At 57.5% G+C, this 18,402-nt stretch overlaps 1 protein-coding gene across 2 annotated transcripts; it reads left to right on the top strand.

The window, feature by feature from the left end:
* Positions 1-468: 468 nt before the first annotated feature.
* On the top strand, positions 469-16,683 carry RBCK1 (RANBP2-type and C3HC4-type zinc finger containing 1). Of its 2 annotated transcripts, XM_039237730.1 has the most exons (13): positions 469-617; positions 1,125-1,214; positions 2,298-2,442; positions 6,917-7,010; positions 7,146-7,344; positions 8,650-8,771; positions 8,886-9,059; positions 10,202-10,362; positions 11,389-11,500; positions 13,633-13,812; positions 14,534-14,632; positions 14,968-15,111; positions 15,990-16,683. In XM_039237730.1, the coding sequence occupies exons 4-13, from the start codon at positions 6,945-6,947 to the stop codon at positions 16,068-16,070; spliced, it is 1,338 nt and encodes a 445-aa protein (XP_039093661.1). In that variant the 5' UTR covers positions 469-617; positions 1,125-1,214; positions 2,298-2,442; positions 6,917-6,944; the 3' UTR covers positions 16,071-16,683. The 2 variants fall into 2 exon arrangements, with proteins under 2 accessions (XP_039093661.1, XP_039093662.1); XM_039237731.1 differs by lacking the exon at positions 10,202-10,362.
* The last annotated feature ends 1,719 nt before the right edge of the window (positions 16,684-18,402 follow it).

Here is an 18,402-nt window from a genome sequence, read left to right as displayed (position 1 = left end):
TTGGTTTTTCATAGCTTGAAACTGCAACTTTTGCCTATTCCTGAAGAAACTCATTTTGCTGGGAAAATAACTGGCTATTTAAATTTTTTTTTCTTTTCTTTTTTTTTTTTTTTTAGGTTTAACAGTAGTAAGAGGAAGGGAGGCAGTTTGCAGGCCCGGGTGAGGATATCGGCTTTTGCTTTGCTATGAGAGTGCTGGGAAGAACTGGGAGTGTTTTGAGGAGTGACGCGGTTTGGTTTACACTCTAGGGACCCTCTGGCAGCAGGCTGGGGCCCTGTTGGGGCCAAAAGGAGAAGCAAGGAGCCTAATGGGGACGGAGCCTCGGTTTGTGTTTCGCAAACGGAGCTGAGGTCGGGGCTGACCCTCAGCTTTGGGTGTGCGCTTGAGTTGGCAGAGGCTGAGCCGCGCCCCAATCCCCGCCCCCCGCGCCCACAGCCCCTCCCCTCCCCTCCAGGCCCCGCCCCCCGCCCCTTCCCGCCTTGGTGCGGGCGCGGCCGGCCGGGTGAGTGAGGGTCTGGGAGTCCGGGATCGGCCCAACAGGGGTCACCCCGGTCAAGGTCATTGGGCACCCCGGACCACCGCGAGCCCGGCGCAGGGCGTGCGCCGCCGAGGACTGCGTAGGTGTCAGCCGCCGCTGGGTGTGCCGGGTGGTTGAGGGGGAGGGTGTCCGGATGTCCCGACAATCAGCTGCCCCACTTCCGGGGCCTCCACTTTCACTTTCCCTTTCGCTGTAGCGGCTCCCCTCCCCTCTTGCCTGTCTGGGGCCGCCCCGCAGGGGAGGGAGTGTGGCTGCAATCCCGGGCACCAGGGGTGCTCCCAGCAGCGAGAAGTTGGGGGGGGATCCTCCCCAGAGACTAACAGCGCCGGGCTGAGCGGTCTCACCCTCATCCCCGCACCAGGCCTGTCCCGCTTCCTCTGTCGCCCATCGTGAGCTTGGCTCGGTGCCCTTTGCCCTTTCACCTCCCACGCGGGGTCCCAGCCGGTTCCCGTACCGGGTCTCCGGTGCTTGTGATGTTACCCGGTTGCATCTGGGGACGCCAGGGCACCAAGAGGGTTCGCGCCGCGCCGGAGGCCACCGGGCCGGGCCGGGGTTGAATTACTTGGGGTCATCCGTCCTCTCCCAGGTGACCCAGGGATAGCATTTCAACGGAGCTGCCGCCCCCGCCTGGGGGCATGGGCGCAACCACGCCAGATGGACGAGAAGACCAAGAAAGGTGGGCACAGCCTGGAGGCGGCTGGGAAACTTCTTTAGGAGGTGGGCCCTGGCGGGCCCTGGCCTCCCCTGTCCCGAAGGGCCTGGGAGAGCTAGCTTCAACCGCACGCTTCCTCTACCCACCTGCCCCTCAGTTTCCTTCCTTGGGGCCTGGTTGCTTCCAGAAGCTGGTCATTCAACTGTGGCGTTCCCCCCTGGCCACCACGAACCAACTCTGTGTTGTGATGGGGTGGAGAGCTCCCAGAGAACAGAGGAGATCTCTTAGGCTGGTCGGGGAGACAGATCTCAATTGTCCTAAATACTAGGGGTCCTTGTGCTCTCCCCCCCCCCCCTCTAGCATTGTAGAACATGTCGGGGCATATCATCACCCTGTCCAGAACCCACCCTGTGCCCCTCTGTGTTCTTACAGCAAAGGCCAGAGCCCTCGGTTAGCCGACAAGGCCCTTCTGGCTTCACTGACCTCACAGTCTTACCCCATTCACCCCCCTGTTCGTTCTCATGGAGCCCCACTGGCTTCTTTCTGTTCCCATCCAATCATTTCTGGCTCAAGGCCTTTGCCCTGACCTTTCTCTCCACCCGGAATGCTCTTCCCTAACTGGGTCTGGACACATCTAGCCTCTCCTGTTCTCAGCTTCAGCATCACCTCTTCCTAGAAGCCTTCCCTGATCTCCTTATACTGTTTACTTCCTTGCCAGCAGGGATCACAATCTGAATTTTTTTTTCTGTCACCTGTCTCATTACCGGGCTGGGAGGTCCCTGAGGAGAAGGACCTGTTTATCTTATTCGCTGCCAAATCCCAGTTTCTGGGACAGTGACTGGTATACAGTGGGAGCTCAACAAATGTTTGTCACATAAATGGACGTATGGGGCCCTGGGAGTATGAAGGACAAATAGAACTGAATGAACAGGGAGGGGGATCGGGGAGTATCAGAGAAAGGGACTTTTAAGCTGGGTGCTGAAGGATATGTAGGAGTTCACCAGGAAGACCGAGGAAGCGGCATGTGCGAGGGACCCCACCTCCCACACCCCCAGCTCCTGGGAAATAAGCCGGGTGCTAACCCGCTTCCGTTGTACTGGATTTCAGCCGAGGACATGGCCCTGAGACTCACACGAGCAGTGGCAGGCGGGGATGAGCAGGTGGCAATGTAGTGTGCCATCTGGCTGGCAGAGCAGCGGGTGCCCCTGAGCGTGCAGCTGAAGCCTGAGGTCTCCCCAACACAGGACATCAGGTGAGGAGGGCGTGGTTGGCCTAAGTCCTCGGGCTTCCTGGAACCCAGTGGGGCCGCACTAGTATATCCTTGTCGTATATCATTACTGGCAGGTTCTGATGTCAGGAGACCTGGCTTCCAACCCAGGCGCCATCTCTCATCAGCCATGAGGTCTATAGCAAGTCACTTCACCTCTCGGAAGTTTCAGGGCTTTTTTTTAAATTTTAAAAACGAGGCAATAATAGGAAGCCATCTCAGAGGGTTGTTAGAAGGTGTATTGGAATGTTAGTCCTCGTATAACAGAAAAAACAGGAACGGTGGCATAACCCGAGTTTGCTAGCAGGCAGTCTGTATGTGGGGGCTGTGGACCCCATAATCCTCGGAGACTCAGGCTTCTGTCTTGTTACTCTTCCATTCTCGGATTCCATTCTGCTGTCTGCTTTATGGTCTAAAATGGCTGTTGCAGCTCCCGCCATCCCATCAACATTCTTGCCTGCAGGGCGGAAGGTGTGGTGTCTCTCCCAGTCAGATGGGGGCCCCCAAATGTGGGGCGATCCAATCGGGTAGAAGTTGGCTGTACAGGTGGCAGAACTAAAGAGATCGAAGTGTATTGAATACACCACTAGGGAGTGGTGAGCGGGACAGCAAAGCAGGGGCTCTCTGAGGGGGCCTAGATTTCAAGGGCTGAATGGGAAGCTATGGGGACATTTGGAATTTTCCCTTTTTTTGGCCCCAGTGCCTGGTGCAAGTAACCCATTTGTCAGCGGGGCCTTATGGATATTTTCAAGGTGGGTCGTTTAGTGAGCCTGTTTGCATTTAGCTTGTTAGTCGCTGGGGGTCCTTTGTTCTTGATCAGGTTGTCATTGCTCAAGCCTGTTGCCCCAGAGCGGCCTCTACAAAAGGGAAGAGGGACACCCGCTCCCACCCTTAAGAGCACAGCTCAGAAAGTCACACACACTTCTGCCACTTAATTCCGGTGGACCGGAACGTGCTCTCACAGCCCCACTCGGCTTGAGGGAGGCTGCGAGACCCAGGCATCCGGCTAGAACTCAGGGTTCCTGTTAGTGAGAGAAGCAGGGAAGAATGGATACTGTTCATCCTTCCCCAGGGGACTGAATCGATGTCCTCATGCTTAGCACAATGCTTGGCACATGTCAGTCATTCCATAAATGGCGGTGTTTATCTTCCCCCCACCCCTGCCTTTTCACTGCTACCTAGTAACTTTCTATCATCCTGTAAAGAACCCCAGTCCTTGCTGATCCTGGACTCCTCTCCCTCCTTTTCCCCAACCCTAGCCTTAGGCAGCCATGAGTCTACTTTTTATCTCCAGGGACTTGCCTCATCTGGACATTTCATCCCACATGTGGCCTCTTGTGTGTCCGGCTTCTTCCTCTTAAGCGTCATGTTTTCTCGATGCATCCGTGTTGAAGTGTGTATCAAACGTTACTCCTTTCTGTTGCTCGGTGATAATCTATTGTACGAATATGCCGTATTTTCTCTATTAATCATTTGATGGACATTTGGGGGTTCCCCACTTTTTGGCTGATATGAGTAATGCTGCTGTGAACGTTTGTGCCCCGCTTTTTTTTTTTTTTTTTTTTAATTTATTTCTAGGAGAGAGAGAGAGACAGCATGAGCAGGGGAGGGTCAGAGAGAGAGGGAGTCACAGACTGAAACAGGCTCCAGGCTCTGAGCTGGCAGTCAGCACAGAGTCCGATGCGGGGCTCGAACCCACGAACCGCGAGATCATGACCCAAGCGAAAATCGGACGCTTAACCGACTAAGCCACCCAGGCGCCCCTGTGCCCCGCTTTTTATACGGACCCATCTTCTTTTCGAGTTTTACCGGAGCTGTAATTGACATATAACATTGTATTAGTTTAAGGCGTTGTGCTATTGTGATTGATAATAAGGAAAATAGTCTCGGTCTTTGTTCTTTCCCGGCACAGAGCCCCTTGGAACTTTAGAGTGGTAAAGGTGCCGTTTGTTATGTGAAGGGGGTGACTTTTGGACCCCCTTCCCCCAGATCACCTAAGGATGGGGTCTGGTCACCCGAGAAACCAGCCAGTGTGATTAGAGGGTTGGAAATGTTCAGCCCAACCCCCTGACCTCCTGGGAGGGGACAGGGACAGGAGGTAGAATCAGTCCCCCTTGGCTATGGTTTAATCAGTCAGGCCTGTGTAACGAGATTTTCATAAAAACGGAAAAGGACAGGGTTCAGAGAGCTTCTGGACTGGTGAGCACAGCGAGATTTGACCCCTTACCATATGCCTTGCCCTGTATATCTCTCCCATCTGGCTGTCCCCGAATTCTATCCTTCTATAGCGAACCAGTGATCTCGTAAGCAAAATGTTTGAGTTCTGTAGCTGCCCTAGCAAATTAATTGAACCCAGGGAGTGGGGCTGTTGGAACCCCCAATTCTATATCTGGTGATTCAGCGCGGGCTCATGACTGGCATTTGAGAGGGGTTGGTCTTATAGGACTGAGCCCTTAACCTGTGGGCACCTGCTGCTCGGTCTGGGTCGATAGGGTCAGAATTGAGTTGAAATGTAGGACGCCCTGCTGATGCCCGAGAATTGCTGTGTGTTGTGTGAGGAACCTCCCCTCTTCCCATCCACATGTTGAAAATTTCAGAACCATTTTATATATTTTTTATTTTTATTTTTTAAAAATTCTTTTAATGTTTATTTATTTTTGAGAGAGAGACACACAGAGTGTGAGTGGGGAAGGGGCAGAGAGAGAGGGAGACACAGAATCCGAAGCAGGCTCCAGGCTCCGAGCAGTCAGCACAGAGCCTGAGGCGGGGCTCGAACCCATGAACTGTGAGATCATGACCTGAGCTGAAGCCGGCTGCTTAACCGACTGAGCCACCCAGGTGCCCCTCAGAACCATTTTAGATGTACAACATGACTTGGTACATGTATGTGTTGTGCGGTGATGAACACAAGTTAACGCCTGTTGCCTCACATACTTACATATTATTATTATTATTATTATCTTAAGTAATCTCTGCACCCAACATGGGGTTCGAACTCACCACCTCGAGATCAAGAGTCACATGCTCTACCAAGTGAGCCAGGCAGACGCCCTTATTTTTTCTTGCAATGAGAGCGTTTAGGATTTATTCTCTGCAGCATTCAGAGATACAATGCAGAATTGTTAACTATAATTACCATGCTGTGTATTACCTCCCCATGATTTATTAACCTCAGTACCATTACCACTCAGTACCATTCAGTACCATTACCATTGAAAACGTAAACAGTAATTCCTTAAAATCCTCTAATACTGTTTATATTATAGTTTACCTGATTATCTCATTAACAATTTTTATAGTTGGTTCACTCCAGTCAGGAACCAAAGGAGATCTACACGCGTCCGTTCTTAACGCTGTCTTGTTTACTCTTCCTCTTTACTTTTATGCTGTAAATTTAAGAAACCTGGTCTTGGACCCCCCGAGTTTCCTCACATGCTGGATTTATTAACTGCCACCTCGGGGTGTCATTTCATATCTCCCGTTTTTGTTGTGAACTTGTAGCTGGATCTAAACTTACGTGAGTCCGGAGTCACTTTGTACATTTCCAGGGACTCGCCCTCATTTACTGATTGCTTCTTACTGTTCTTGTTCTGTGCTCTGATCAGTTCTGGTTTTTGTTTCATCTTTTTTAAAAAAAACTTTTAAATATTTATTTTTGAGAGAGAGAGAGAGACAGAGTATGATCGGGAGAGGGGCAGAGAGAGAGGGAGAGAGCGAGGGAGACACAGATTCCGAAGCAGGGTCCAGGCTCTGAGCTAGCTGTCAGCACAGAGCCCGATGCGGGGCTCGACCCCACGAACCGCGAGATCATGACCTGAGCCAAAGTCGGAAGCTTATCCAACTGAGCCACCCAGGCGCCCCACTGGCTTTTTTCATCTTAGCCCTTCCTTTTCATGCTTTCGATTTCCCCAAAATGCTGAAGGATCCTTCCTTGAGAAAGCTGGTGTTCCTTTGGAGCCACACGGGGTTGAAATCCTGCGTGGAACGGTCTCAGTGCTACTTGGTAGCGTCAGCGTAACCTGTCTGTGCCTCGTGTTTGTATCTTTCAAACAGCGGTATCTGCCTCCTGGGTTTGTGGAGAGGATTAAATTAGCTAAAACACATTACGTGCTTTGAAGCACCTTGGCATATAGTAAATAGTAACCATTGGTCGTTTGGCTAAGGAGCCAGGAGAGAATAACAGGAGGCTGGAGAGTAGGGAGGGGCCTGGATCACGGAGGCAGTGAGTCTGGACTCGGTTCTCAGAGCCATGTGGAGCCGTGGCGGGGGCTTAAGCAGGGGCCTCTGATACAGGAGGAAGCACAGCGCTGTGGGAATCCAGGAAAGGCCCCTAACCCAGACGGGGCGGCTGTGGGCACGTGCACGTGTATATGTGCCCACGCACCTGCGTGCACGCGTGTGCAGACAGGTACACGCCCATAGCTGGGGGCTGAGGCCGGACCTGTGACCTTCTCCGCAGGCTGTGGGTGAGCGTGGAGGATGCTCAGATGCACACCGTCACGATCTGGCTCACAGTGCGTCCTGACATGACAGTGGCTTCCCTCAAGGACATGGTGAGTTGCGGGGGAGGCGGAAGTGGAAGGGGTACACTAAAGGGAACCATCAGGGCACACGTTCCCCATTTTGCTTCTACCTCCCTTTACTCTGGTCCTCCCTTTCCCCTCCCCCTCTCTCCCTGTCCCCGCCAGGTATTCCTGGACTACGGCTTTCCACCTGTCCTACAGCAGTGGGTCATTGGGCAGCGGCTGGCCCGGGACCAGGAGACCCTGCACTCCCATGGGGTGCGGCGGAACGGGGACAGCGCCTACCTCTATCTGCTGTCAGCGCGCAACACCTCACTTAACCCTCAGGAACTGCAGCGGGAGAGGCAGCTGCGGATGCTGGAAGGTGAGGTCTGCCTCTGAGTGGCCCCTCAGGTCACAGGGCAAGAGGGAGCAGAGTCCGTGGGCTCTTGGTCAGTCACCCTCCCCGGGAGGACCTGATCCACAGTGCACAAGAGACGACAAAGGACACCCCAGGCAGGAGCCATTTTGGGAGCAGGTGGTCTGGAGGAGAGGGGCTGAGTTCAGTCCTGGCCCCAGCATTTATCTGCTGTGTGACCTTGGGCGAGTCCCTTCCGGTCTCTACTCCTCAGTTTCTAAATCTGTGAATTGGGCGCGATGATAATGATAGCATGTGTTCTCAGTTGTTTTTTAATTTTTATCTGGAAATTGATTTTTATCTGGAAATATTTCAGACATACAGAAAAGTTGCAAAATTGTACCAAGAATTGTGTAACAAATTCCCAAGGACGTTTCACGTGTGTTCGCCCAAATATGAACATTTCAACGCTTTATCGTCCTCTGTATATGCATAAATATAGGTTTCTGAACCATTCTGAAGTTGCACACATGATGTGTGCATTTTCTTTAAAATAGCGTCATTTTCTTACATTACCACATACAGCTACCAAATTGAGGAAATTAGCAGTGATAAAGTACTGTTACCTAATCCACACGTTACCCAGAGTTTTTAAAAAAAAATTTTTAACGTTTATTCATTCTTGAGAGACAGAAAGGGGCAGAGACAGAGAGAGAGACAGATTTCCAAGCAGGCTCCAGACAGCTGTCGGCACAGAGCCCCTCGCGGGGATCGAGCTCACGAATCTCCAGATCATGACCTGAGCTGAAGTCGGACACTTAACCGACTGAGCCACCCAGGTGCCCCATGTTACCCAGATTTGACCAGTTGTCGCACTTATGTCCTTTATACCTGGAGACCTGGCCGTGGTGTGTCTCCCAGGGTCTTTCAGTCTTTGGTGTCCTCAGTCTTCCTGTGACTGTCCTGATATCTGAAGACTCCAGCCATTTTTTTTTTTCCCGCTTTTCCGTCCGATGTCCCCTCATGAATAGATGCAGATTCAGGATTTGGCAGGGGCAGGACAGAAGTGTTTGTCCCCCCAGGTGCATGACTTGAGCACAGGAGGCCTGTCTTTAGGCGGCGGGGTTTTAAGCTGGGAGCACTCGGCAGCATTCTCGGGTGGAGGAGGGACTCTGACCCTGTGAGAGCGGGACAGGGCTCACCTAGCGAACTGAACCGGAGACTCCCCCAGGGAGGAGGGAGAGGACGAAGGGGCGGAGGGCGCGCGGCTGGCTCAGAATGTGCGCGAGGTGGGCTGCGTGGATCTGCCACCCCCTACACCCTCCTCCCTAGATCTGGGCTTCAAGGACCTCACGCTTCAGCCCCGGGGCCCCCTGGAGCCTGCGCCCGCGAAGCCCGGAGCCCCCCAGGAGCCGGGGCGGGGCCAGCCGGAAGCCGCTCCCGAGCCCCCGCCGGTAAGCCGTGCCCTTGACCGCGCGCCCCGCCCCCGGCTCCGCCTCCACGCTTCCGTGCCGCTCCCTGCGCCGTGCTCAGCACCCCGCCCCTCCTCCCCTCGACTCTGCCCCCAGGTGGGCTGGCAGTGCCCCGGCTGCACCTTCATTAACAAGCCCACGAGGCCCGGCTGCGAGATGTGCTGCCGGGCACGGCCTGAGGCCTACCAGGTTCCCGCCTCGTACCAGCCGGATGAGGAGGAGAGAGCGCGCCTGGCGGGCGAGGAGGAGGCGCTGCGCCAGTACCAGCAGGTGGGCACGAAGCCTCGGAACAGAAACCTGTGGACTGGGCGGGGAGGCGTACGATGGGAAGGGAGGCGCCTCCGCATTGCCGCTCCTCCCCCGTTGCTGCCTTGCCCCCTTCTGACCCCCCCGCTGATGTTGACCCCGCACTTGACTGTGGCCCGCCCTCTCCTGGAGGTCTTAGGTGCTGAGACCCTGCTCCCAGGCTGTGATCACATGCCCCGCCCCTAGTTCGGCTGTGGCTCCGCTCCTGGCTTTGACTTACACGCCCACTGTGCTCACAACTGCCCCAGACTGTGACTCAAGAACCCTGTTTCCGACCACCTCCCCCTTATCCACCTATGCTGGCTCCTGCTCCACTTAGACATGACCTCACCCTGGACCCTACTACTCCCGACCCCCTCCCTCCCTGTTGTGATTCACCCCTGACTTCCTAGGAGCCTGGGCCCGGCCCTTCACTGCTCCCTGTGAGCTTGACCCCGCCCTCTGTCCTGCCCCTTCCTTAGTTCTGCCCCTCCCCCCCATCCTGACCCTGGCCCTGATCACACAGAAGCCAGACCCCGAGTGTTCCCCATCCTGATTGGATGCCCCCCCTTGCTTTGCCCTCGGACCCAGTGCTGCTCTTGCCCCACCCCAGCCATGACCTCATTCGTGGTCTTACCTGCAACCTTGGCCCAGACCCCGTCCTCTCTCCCGTCTTGCTCTGCTCTCTAGCTTTATCAGCACCCCCATACCCCTGACCCACTCTGACCTTGATCGGCTCCGACTCCACCCCCTGCTCAGCCCTGCCCTGCTTCTGGGCAGGGATAGGAGCCCTGTCACCCCAGACTACCCCCTCAGCCCCTAGCCCCTTCCTTTCCCTATCCCTAGCACTCCGTCGCGTGGCTTGACCCCTGGTTGCAACCCCAACCTGCCCCTGCCTGGCCTGCCTCCTGACCTTGACTTCCCTGCCTCCCCCCCCCCCCCCCCCCCCCCCCCCCTGTCTCCTGGCCACTGCCAGGCCACCTCCACCCCCACCCAGGGATCCTCACCCTCCCCCAGCTTTGCCCCGCCTGCGGGGTCTGACCTGGTCCCCCTGGTCCTGCCCCCTTCCTGGTCTGACCCTCCCCTGAGACCCTGACCCGCCCCGCGGCCCCGCCCCGTGTGCCCAGCGGAAGCAGCAGCAGCAGGAGGGGAACTACCTGCAACACGTCCAGCTGGATCAGAGGAGCCTGGTGCTGAACACCGAGCCCACCGAGTGCCCCGTGTGCTACTTGGTGCTGGCGCCCGGCGATGCCGTGGTGCTGCGTGAGTGTCTGCACGCCTTCTGCAGGTGCGGCCCCCACCCCCACCCCCGCGACGCCGCGTTTTTCGCAGCCGCCGATTACCGGAGGGCTGAGAGTGGGTGGGGCCTGTGCTCTTACATCTCATTGGATGCTCACAAAAACCTGCGAGGTAGGCGCTGTCTCCCCATTTTGCAGAGGAGGAATGTGAGGTACAGAGGCCGGCGGGCTGCTCAGGGCCACGCTGCCCAGGCATTCTGGTTCCAGAGCCGGCGCCCTTTGCCTGTGCCTGCGCCGGCCCATCCAAGGGCACCGAGACCCTAGCGCTGGCAGACTGAGCCCGCCCTGCTCTCCACCAGGCTGGTGGGCAGGCTGCCCCCCTCTGAGGCTCCGCCAGGCCACTGGTCCTGGGCTGTGCAGACCGTGTCCACCTTCACCGCCGCGGACATTTGCATGGTCCCCAGGTGCCAGGGGCTGTGCTCTGCCTGGGGATCCAGGAGGGGACAAAAAAACCCAGTTCCCGCCTCCTGGAGCTCACATGCCAGTGGAGAGAGGCTGATATTGATCGAATGATCACTGATGGGATTGTGAATTGTGTCACATGCTAACTACCAGTGGATTCTGATAAACGAACAGGGGCCCTGCTCTGCGAGAGGGTCAGGGAAGCCCCTAAGGGGGTAGCATTTGAGCAGAGACGGCCGGAGAGACGTTAGAGAGGGCCAGTCACCGGGGCTCTGGTGAGCTGTGGTGAGGCGTGCAGGTTTGTTCCGGGCGCGGCGGGATGGGAGGCAGCTGGGGACAGTGAGGCATGGACCCTGGGGGCGAGGTGGACACAGGGCACCCAGTGGAGATGCCCCTGCTGTGCACCAGGCCAGGAGTGATGGGGGCCTGGGCCAGAGCAGTGGGGGGAGAGGACAGAAGCGGAGGCCTTGGAGATGGGTTTGTGGGAGGGAGAGGAAGGGAGGTATTGACCGGAAGCCCACCTGGGGTCAGGCCTCACTCCGCGAGGGGTGGAGTCCCCGTGGATGGGGTTCAGATGACCCGAACCTCCCCCTCTCTCGCTTCTCCCCCTCCAGGGAGTGTCTGCAGGGCACCATCCGCAACAGCCAGGAGGCCGAGGTCTCCTGCCCCTTCATTGACAACACGTACTCCTGCTCGGGCAAGCTGCTGGAGAGGGAGATCCGGGCGGTAAGGCGGCGGTGGGGGCGCGCCCCGAGTTGGGGAGCGGGGACAGGGTTGGGGGCACCGATCTCAGCACACTTTTATCCAGAGCCTTCTGTGTGGGATGCGAGGGGCCAAACAGTGAACAGGACGGGACTTGGGGGAGGGAGGCGGTACAGAAAGCACCCTTGTGAAGGAACAGACAGCAGAGCCATTAAGAAGGGGGAATTCTGGGGCCACTGGCCCGGGTGACCTCAAGTCAGGTCGCCCCGTGCCTTGGTTTCCTCTTCTCAGTTAGGGTTGCAGGTACTTCTCCGGAGGCTGTAAAGAATAGAGTAGGGTATGCGCATGAAGACTTCAGCGGGTGAGCCCTCGTATCCGTTCACTTTTGCCGCCTGACAAGTTATTCCAGATGTAGTGTCTTCAAACAGCCACTGTTTATTTAGTTCGTGAATCTGCACGTGAGTCATCGGGCTTGGACTGAGCCAGATGAGTCTTGGAGCTCCAGCTGGGCCTGGCTGCTCCCTTGTGGGCTTAGCTGGTGGACGGGCTGTCGCAGGCTGATGGCCATATTTGCACTGGCGGGGCGGCTGCGTCTCTTCCCACATTACCCTGTCACGCACCGGCAGGCTGGCCAGGGCCTGCTCCCCGGGCTGGTGGCCTCAGGCTCCGAGAGTGGCCCGCAGGGAGCCCCCATGCGAGATGCTTGCCCCGTGTCTGTTCTTCCCTTGCCTGCCGCTGTCCCAGCGAGCGTGCTCAGGCCCGGAGTCCCCGCGAGGGCACTACGCGAGGGTGTGGAGTCAGGGAGCCACGAATAAATCAGGGAGCCACGAATTCCTCCAGCAGTGCATTCCTGTGTTGTACACGTTTGCACGTGTGTGTGTCCGCTGTTACTACTGTTATCGTCAGGATCCCCACCTTCTCTGAGTCTCCCTTCCCCACCCCCCATCACTCCAGATGTCCTGGCACCCATGGTCATTATCCAGGGGTCTTCCCTTTGAACTCCACTCCTGCCAAGGGCATTGTGATGGGGCCAGAGCACCTGCCAGGGGGCCGCAGGGCCCTGCTTCCCCAGAGGCCCTGGGAGGTAACCCTAGACTTAGAATGCTCAGGTGTGGCAGAAGGAGAACGGGGCAGGGATCTGCAGGGTAATGCAGTGGAGGTTTTCTTTACCCAAAACACGCCTACACCACACAGAACCGGAGCAGAAATCAAAGAGAAAAGTCGCCCACAGCCCCGCCATCCCAGGGATTCCCTGGATACATTTTGCCTGTTTTGTGTCTGCGGGCAGACATGATTTTATTCCTTTCTTCTTTTTTAAAATTTTTTTAACATTTTATTTATTTCTGAGAGAGAGAGACAGCGTGAGCAGGGGAGGGTCAGAGAGAGAGGGAGACACAGAATCTGAAACAGGCTCCAGGCTCCGAGCTAGCTGTCAGCACAGAGCCCGACGCAGGGCTCGAACCCACGAACCGTGAGATTATGACCTGAGCCGAAGTCGGATGCCCAACCGACTGAGCCACCCAGGCGCCCTGATTTTATTCCTTTCTAAATCAGCTTTACTAAGGTAATCTTCGTAGGCATTAAAATGCACCCATTATAAGCATGCCATTGGGTGAATTTTGATACACGTAACTCTTGTAACCACCCCGCAATCTGGTACGCTGGTTTCTTAGGATGCACCTATAGCTGTGGAGTGAGTCCCAAAGGGGCAGAGAAGTTTTGTTGAAATGTGATTGCCACACTCCTTTCTCGGAGTGTGATGTACCCGGATACTAGTTTAAGCATATCCTCCCTACCATTGCTGGTTAATATTTTTGTTCATTTTTTTCCTTTAAAAAAAAAAACAAAAAACTTGTGAACCTAATGGAATTCACCATCGTTACCATTTTTCTTTTCTTTTTTGTCCCCACCCCCCTTTGTACCATTTTAAGTGTACAGGTCTGAGGCATTAAATACACCCACACTGTTGTGCCCGCATCACCACTACCCATCTCCAGAACTTTTAATCTAGTTCTTGGGAGTTTTTAAGCACTGAGCAGGGCTGGGGTAGACTTCATGGGTCAGGGGCTTCCTGGAAGATATGTGCCCCCCCACCCCCGCCACCAGCTGTTCCGGACCCCGAGCAAACAAGGCTGTGGGTTGTGGCCTGTTGGCAGCTGCTGCCCCCTGAGGATTACCAGCGGTTTCTGGACCTGGGCGTCTCCATCGCGGAGAACCGCAGTGCCTTCAGCTACCACTGCAAGACCCCGGACTGCAAGGGCTGGTGCTTCTTTGAGGATGACGTCAACGAGTTCACCTGTCCCGTGTGCTTCCATGTCAACTGCCTGCTCTGTAAGGTGGGGACAGGGACCCATGCTGTCCAGTCACCCCAGTCCCGCCAGGAGCTCCCGGCACCTCGGTGCTCATTCTCCTGCGAAGGGAGCTATGACACCAGCCTGGTCATCACCACGGGTGGCCGTGTGTCCGTGGTGGGGCCTGGCCCCAGGCCCCCACCTGAGCCTCAGCCCGGGGCTGAGCCCTGACCCTGGCCTCCGACGGAACCCCGATCCCGGTCACACACCAGCCCGCCCCTGGCCCCAGATTGATGCTCAAACCCCTGTCCTGAACTGCACCCAGTCCCAAACCCAGACTGAGTCTTGCCAGACCCAGACCTCAGGCCGCTCCCGGCCCTCATCGTCTTCCACAAGACTGGTCTCGAGCGAGTAGACCCGTCCGAGCCTGGTCCGAGCCGGTTGCAGCCTAAGTCAGCGCAGCGTCAGAGCATTGGGCCCATAAGCAGGGCGGAGGCTGTCCTAGGACGGAGGGGCTGCAGCTGCGGGGCGAGGGAGAGATTTCTCTACCCTCGGGACTTAGCAGAAGTGGGTATTACCGTCATACGGGATGACCCTGGCCTCCCCTCCCTGGCTTCCGTGTCCCTTCCCGTGTCCAGTTTGCAAAGCGAGGCCCTGCTAGGACACCATCTAGAGGCGTTATGCGGCCCTCACGCCTCTCAGCTTCTTCGCGCCCCCCACCCCCCACCCCCGGAGCCTTCTCACACCGAGCCTCTCACCCGCCTAGGCCATCCACGAGCAGATGAACTGCAAGGAGTACCAGGACGACCTGGCGCTGCGGGCGCAGAACGACGTGGCCGCCCGGCAGACGACAGAGATGCTCAGGGTGAGGCAGGGTTGGGGCTGAGGGCCTGGGCATGTGGGTTCCGGGAGAGTCCCCCCTGTGGGTGGGGGCTTCTCAGAAAGGGCTGTGGTTCACACAGCCCCGGACAGAGGCCCCGGCCCCTTTCTGGCGTCCCTCCCGTCCAGAAGGGGGACTTAGTTAGGACAAGCGGTCGGGGGGTGGGGGGGAAGCAGCGGGGAGAGCGCCTGCAAAGGCAACACAGCGTCCGAGAGTGACCCCCGCACGGCCAGGGGGCCAGCCGGTTTGCCCCTGCGGGGAGCCAGGGGCAGAGGGGGCAGCCCCCACCTGGCTGAAGGCTGGCACCTGTCGCGCCCCAGTCCATGCTGCAGCAGGGCGAGGCCATGCACTGCCCGCAGTGCCGCATCGTGGTGCAGAAGAAGGACGGCTGTGACTGGATCCGCTGCACCGTCTGTCACACCGAGATCTGCTGGGTCACCAAGGGCCCGCGCTGGGGGCCTGGGGTGAGTCCGGGGGGGAGGGTGCGCCCATGGGCCTCGCACCAGGGTAGGGAGCATCCCCCTCCCACCTGCATGTGTCCAGCTTGTAAAGTGAGGACATTTTTTACATTTGTTTAAATGGTTAAAGAGTCTCAAGAATATTTTTGCGTGACGTGACAATGAGATGAAGTGCAAGGTTCACACTCGTGAGCCGTGTGTTCTGGGAGTGCGGCCACATGCATTCGCGGTGTACCATCCATGGCTGCTTTTGTGCTGCTAAGGCCGAGGCCATATGGCCCCTGAGACCTGAAATAACTGGCCCTTTACAGAAGTAGTCTGCGGGCCGCACCCTAGGGGCCAGTGAGTGAGGCCTCCGTCTGGGGGCAGGGGCAGACCAGCTCCCCAGCTCTGGTGCACACTGGCAGGGTGGGTGGGCTGTCCTGAGCCTCGGTTTCTTCATCTGTGAAGTGGAGAGGATGGCCAGTGTCCTCAGGCCTGTGTTCAGAATCAAACAAAAGTACACAAGGGAAGTGCTCTGCCGGAGGCGGCTGTGTTTATTGGCAGGGGGTGTTCTGGGGCTCAGGTGCCCCTAGGTGTACACAGATGGACCCCAGGACAGACGGGGGCGGAGGGAGCCTCTCTCATGCAGCCAGTGTGCTGAGCCACCCGGGGCTTGCACAGCCCTTGCCTGCTCTGGGCCTGGGGGAGCACAGCCTGGGACCCTGTAATTAGGGGTACTGCAGGGGCCCGGAAAGATTTTACTGACTGTCCGCACTTGGTAGCTGAGCAAAGGGCTGGAGCAGGGGCGCGCGGGGCTTTGAGGGTGGACGGAACAGGAAGGTGGGCCGTGGCGGGCGCCAGCTTCACTGCCGTGACCATCTCTCCCCCCCCCACCCCCCTAGGGCCCAGGAGACACCAGTGGGGGCTGCCGTTGTCGAGTGAATGGGATTCCTTGCCACCCCAGCTGCCAGAACTGCCACTAGCCGAGGATGGCCCGGCCCCACTGACCCAGCCCCGCATCCCTGTGCTGCCGTGGGACAGGGCTGGTGCTTTGGCTCGCATTTGCGGCCCGGGAGATGCCGCCGTGCCTGGCAGAGACGGAGGCCCCGGAGCTACGTGGATGGCTTTGTTTGCAGGGCGTGTTGCAGGGGCCCTGTCCGAGCTCACAGTGAGAGGCATCCCTGGCTGCAGCTGCCCCAGGGCCTTTGTCCTCCCACTGGGGCTTGCTGGCTAGACCTCTCAGCTCTTCTGCGGCTCTTCTGAACTCTGCCTGACCCAGACTTAAATGCAGCCCCGGCCAGAGGTTTTGGTGGATGTAACCTGTGAGACCCCGGGGGAGTCCACACTCCTCGCTTCCGCCACCCTCGTCTGCTGACCGCTGAGCACTCATGGCCCACCGCTTCCCCAACGGCTTTTTGGGGTTGACTGTTCTCTGCCTTTGCCGTCAGAGGCCTGAGGCCTTTTAGAGAACTGCTGCTAATCCTGTTCAGGGCCAGGAGAGAGACCTGGCGGTTTCTAAAGCACAGCCCATCGGGCTTATCCTCCGTGTCTCCCTCTTTGCTGCTGTGTAAGTGAATTAAAAACGCATTCCAGGAAGGGGGGAATATGTCCTGAGGGGGCATGAAAGGGACGTGGGTGGGGACCCTACGCACAGGCGGGATCCCTGGCCATCCGGGAATTGCAACAGGAAGTTGATAGGCTGGCCTCTGTCAATGGAGCTAAGGCCTGACGGGGCACTGGCATCCTCGCTCGGCCTAGGCACCCCCTAGGCACCCTGAGGGGGAGGAGGCTCTTGGGCCCGCATGTAGCCGGGCAGGCAGGGTGCGACCGCAGACGTGCCGGGAGGGTCAGGAGCACAGATGGAGGGGTGCGGGGCTGGCGCAGGTTCTGGCCTCCAGCACCTGACGTGCCAGCGCGTGAAGGGTCCAAGACGGGCAGGCCTCAGGTGCTCCCTACTGCAGGTCAAGTGCAGCCGCTCAACCTCCCGAGGGGGCAGCCCATTTCCGGGGGCCTGACCACCGACAGCCCAGTGCCAACTCACCAGGGAAGACTTGCAACCAAACCCCACGGGCTCTGGCCCCGAGCCGCCTGCCTGAGGAAGCAGCAGGAGGCCCCCGTGGGCTTGCGGGACTTGCGGCACAGTCTCTCTCCCAGATCGGGGAGAGCGAGGGCAAGGCCGCCGCCGCGGCACCGGCAGGACGTGGAGCGTGGGCGCCTGGGTCTGACATCACAGCCACTCGCTTCAAGAGCAGGAAGTTGGAGGCAAGCCCAGTCTCGCTGGCTCACAAAGGCTGCCGGGCAGAGTCCAGCCATGTGTACATCTGGAGAAAAGAGTACGAGCAACTAGAGGGCCTTTTGTCGGGACAGGGGAGAGGCCGCAGGGGCAGGCAGGGCAGGCAAAGAGAAAGCCAGGCTGAGCCTCACGCCCCATCATCTCTGGGTTGGATTTGGCAAAAGCCTTGGCCTGGTCTTCCCTGCAGGCAGCGCGTACTCCGTGGATGAACGCGGGGGGTCCCAGCGCCAGGCAGCGAAAGGCATTTATTGACCAATAAATGTTCGCTGCGAAAGAATTACAACACTTGCACAGCATTTCCACAAACATCATCTCGTTAAACTGCCCACGTGGGACGGGACTGGCTCTGTTTCACTGTTCTTGACATTGAGGCTCAGGGACGGTGCAGCTCAGAGCAGCTCCCACTACCAGGAAGCCACACGCTGGCCTTCACTCCCGCCCGGGTGTGGCATGGCCCATCCTCACCTTCCAAAGTGCCTAGCGAGCGAGTCCCAGCCCCCTTCTCCAGGCCTCAAAGCTGTCTCTGGCCTGGACCCCAAGTACCCACTCCATCTCCCTACAAAACACCTGCACTTTTTCCCCACTGAGCTCTACACCTAGTGGGGGCTCCACCTCAGGCCCTGAGATCAAGAGATGCGCGCTCCCTGGGCTGAGCCGGCTGGGCACCCCCCGCCCACGCTTGAGTCAGCTGTTCTTTCCACACTATCTCCCCCTCCCCTTGCCTGTCACCTGGCACTTTTTTTTTAACAATTTTTTTTTAATGTTTTTAATTTATTTCTAGGGGAGAGAGAGAGAGAGAGAGAGACAGCGTGAGCAGGGGAGGGTCAGAGAGAGAGAGTCACAGACTCTGAAATAGGCTCCAGGCTCTGAGCTGGCAGTCAGCACAGAGCCCGACGCGGGGCTCGAACCCATGAACCGCGAGATCATGACCTAAGCTAAAGTCGGACGTTCAACCGACTAAGCCACCCAGGCGCCCCTCACCTGGCACTTCTGACACCGCCTCTCCAGTCCTTCAACGCCAA

Source organism: Hyaena hyaena, unplaced genomic scaffold (assembly GCF_003009895.1).
Source record: "Hyaena hyaena isolate Hyena2069 unplaced genomic scaffold, ASM300989v1 scaffold_131, whole genome shotgun sequence".
NCBI lineage: Eukaryota > Metazoa > Chordata > Mammalia > Carnivora > Hyaenidae > Hyaena > Hyaena hyaena.
This window is presented reverse-complemented; position numbering and strand designations above follow the sequence as displayed.

What these genes read in the sequence shown, in the direction of transcription:
- RBCK1 (XM_039237730.1), top strand. Translation starts at nt 6,945, where the DNA reads ATGCACACCGTCACGATCTGGCTCACAGTGCGTCCTGACATGACAGTG. An exon ending in CCGCTCCCGAGCCCCCGCCG is followed by an intron (nt 8,772 to 8,885) that starts GTAAGCCGTGCC and finishes CTCTGCCCCCAG; the next exon opens with GTGGGCTGGCAGTGCCCCGG. An exon ending in CGCTGCGCCAGTACCAGCAG is followed by an intron (nt 9,060 to 10,201) that starts GTGGGCACGAAG and finishes CCGTGTGCCCAG; the next exon opens with CGGAAGCAGCAGCAGCAGGA.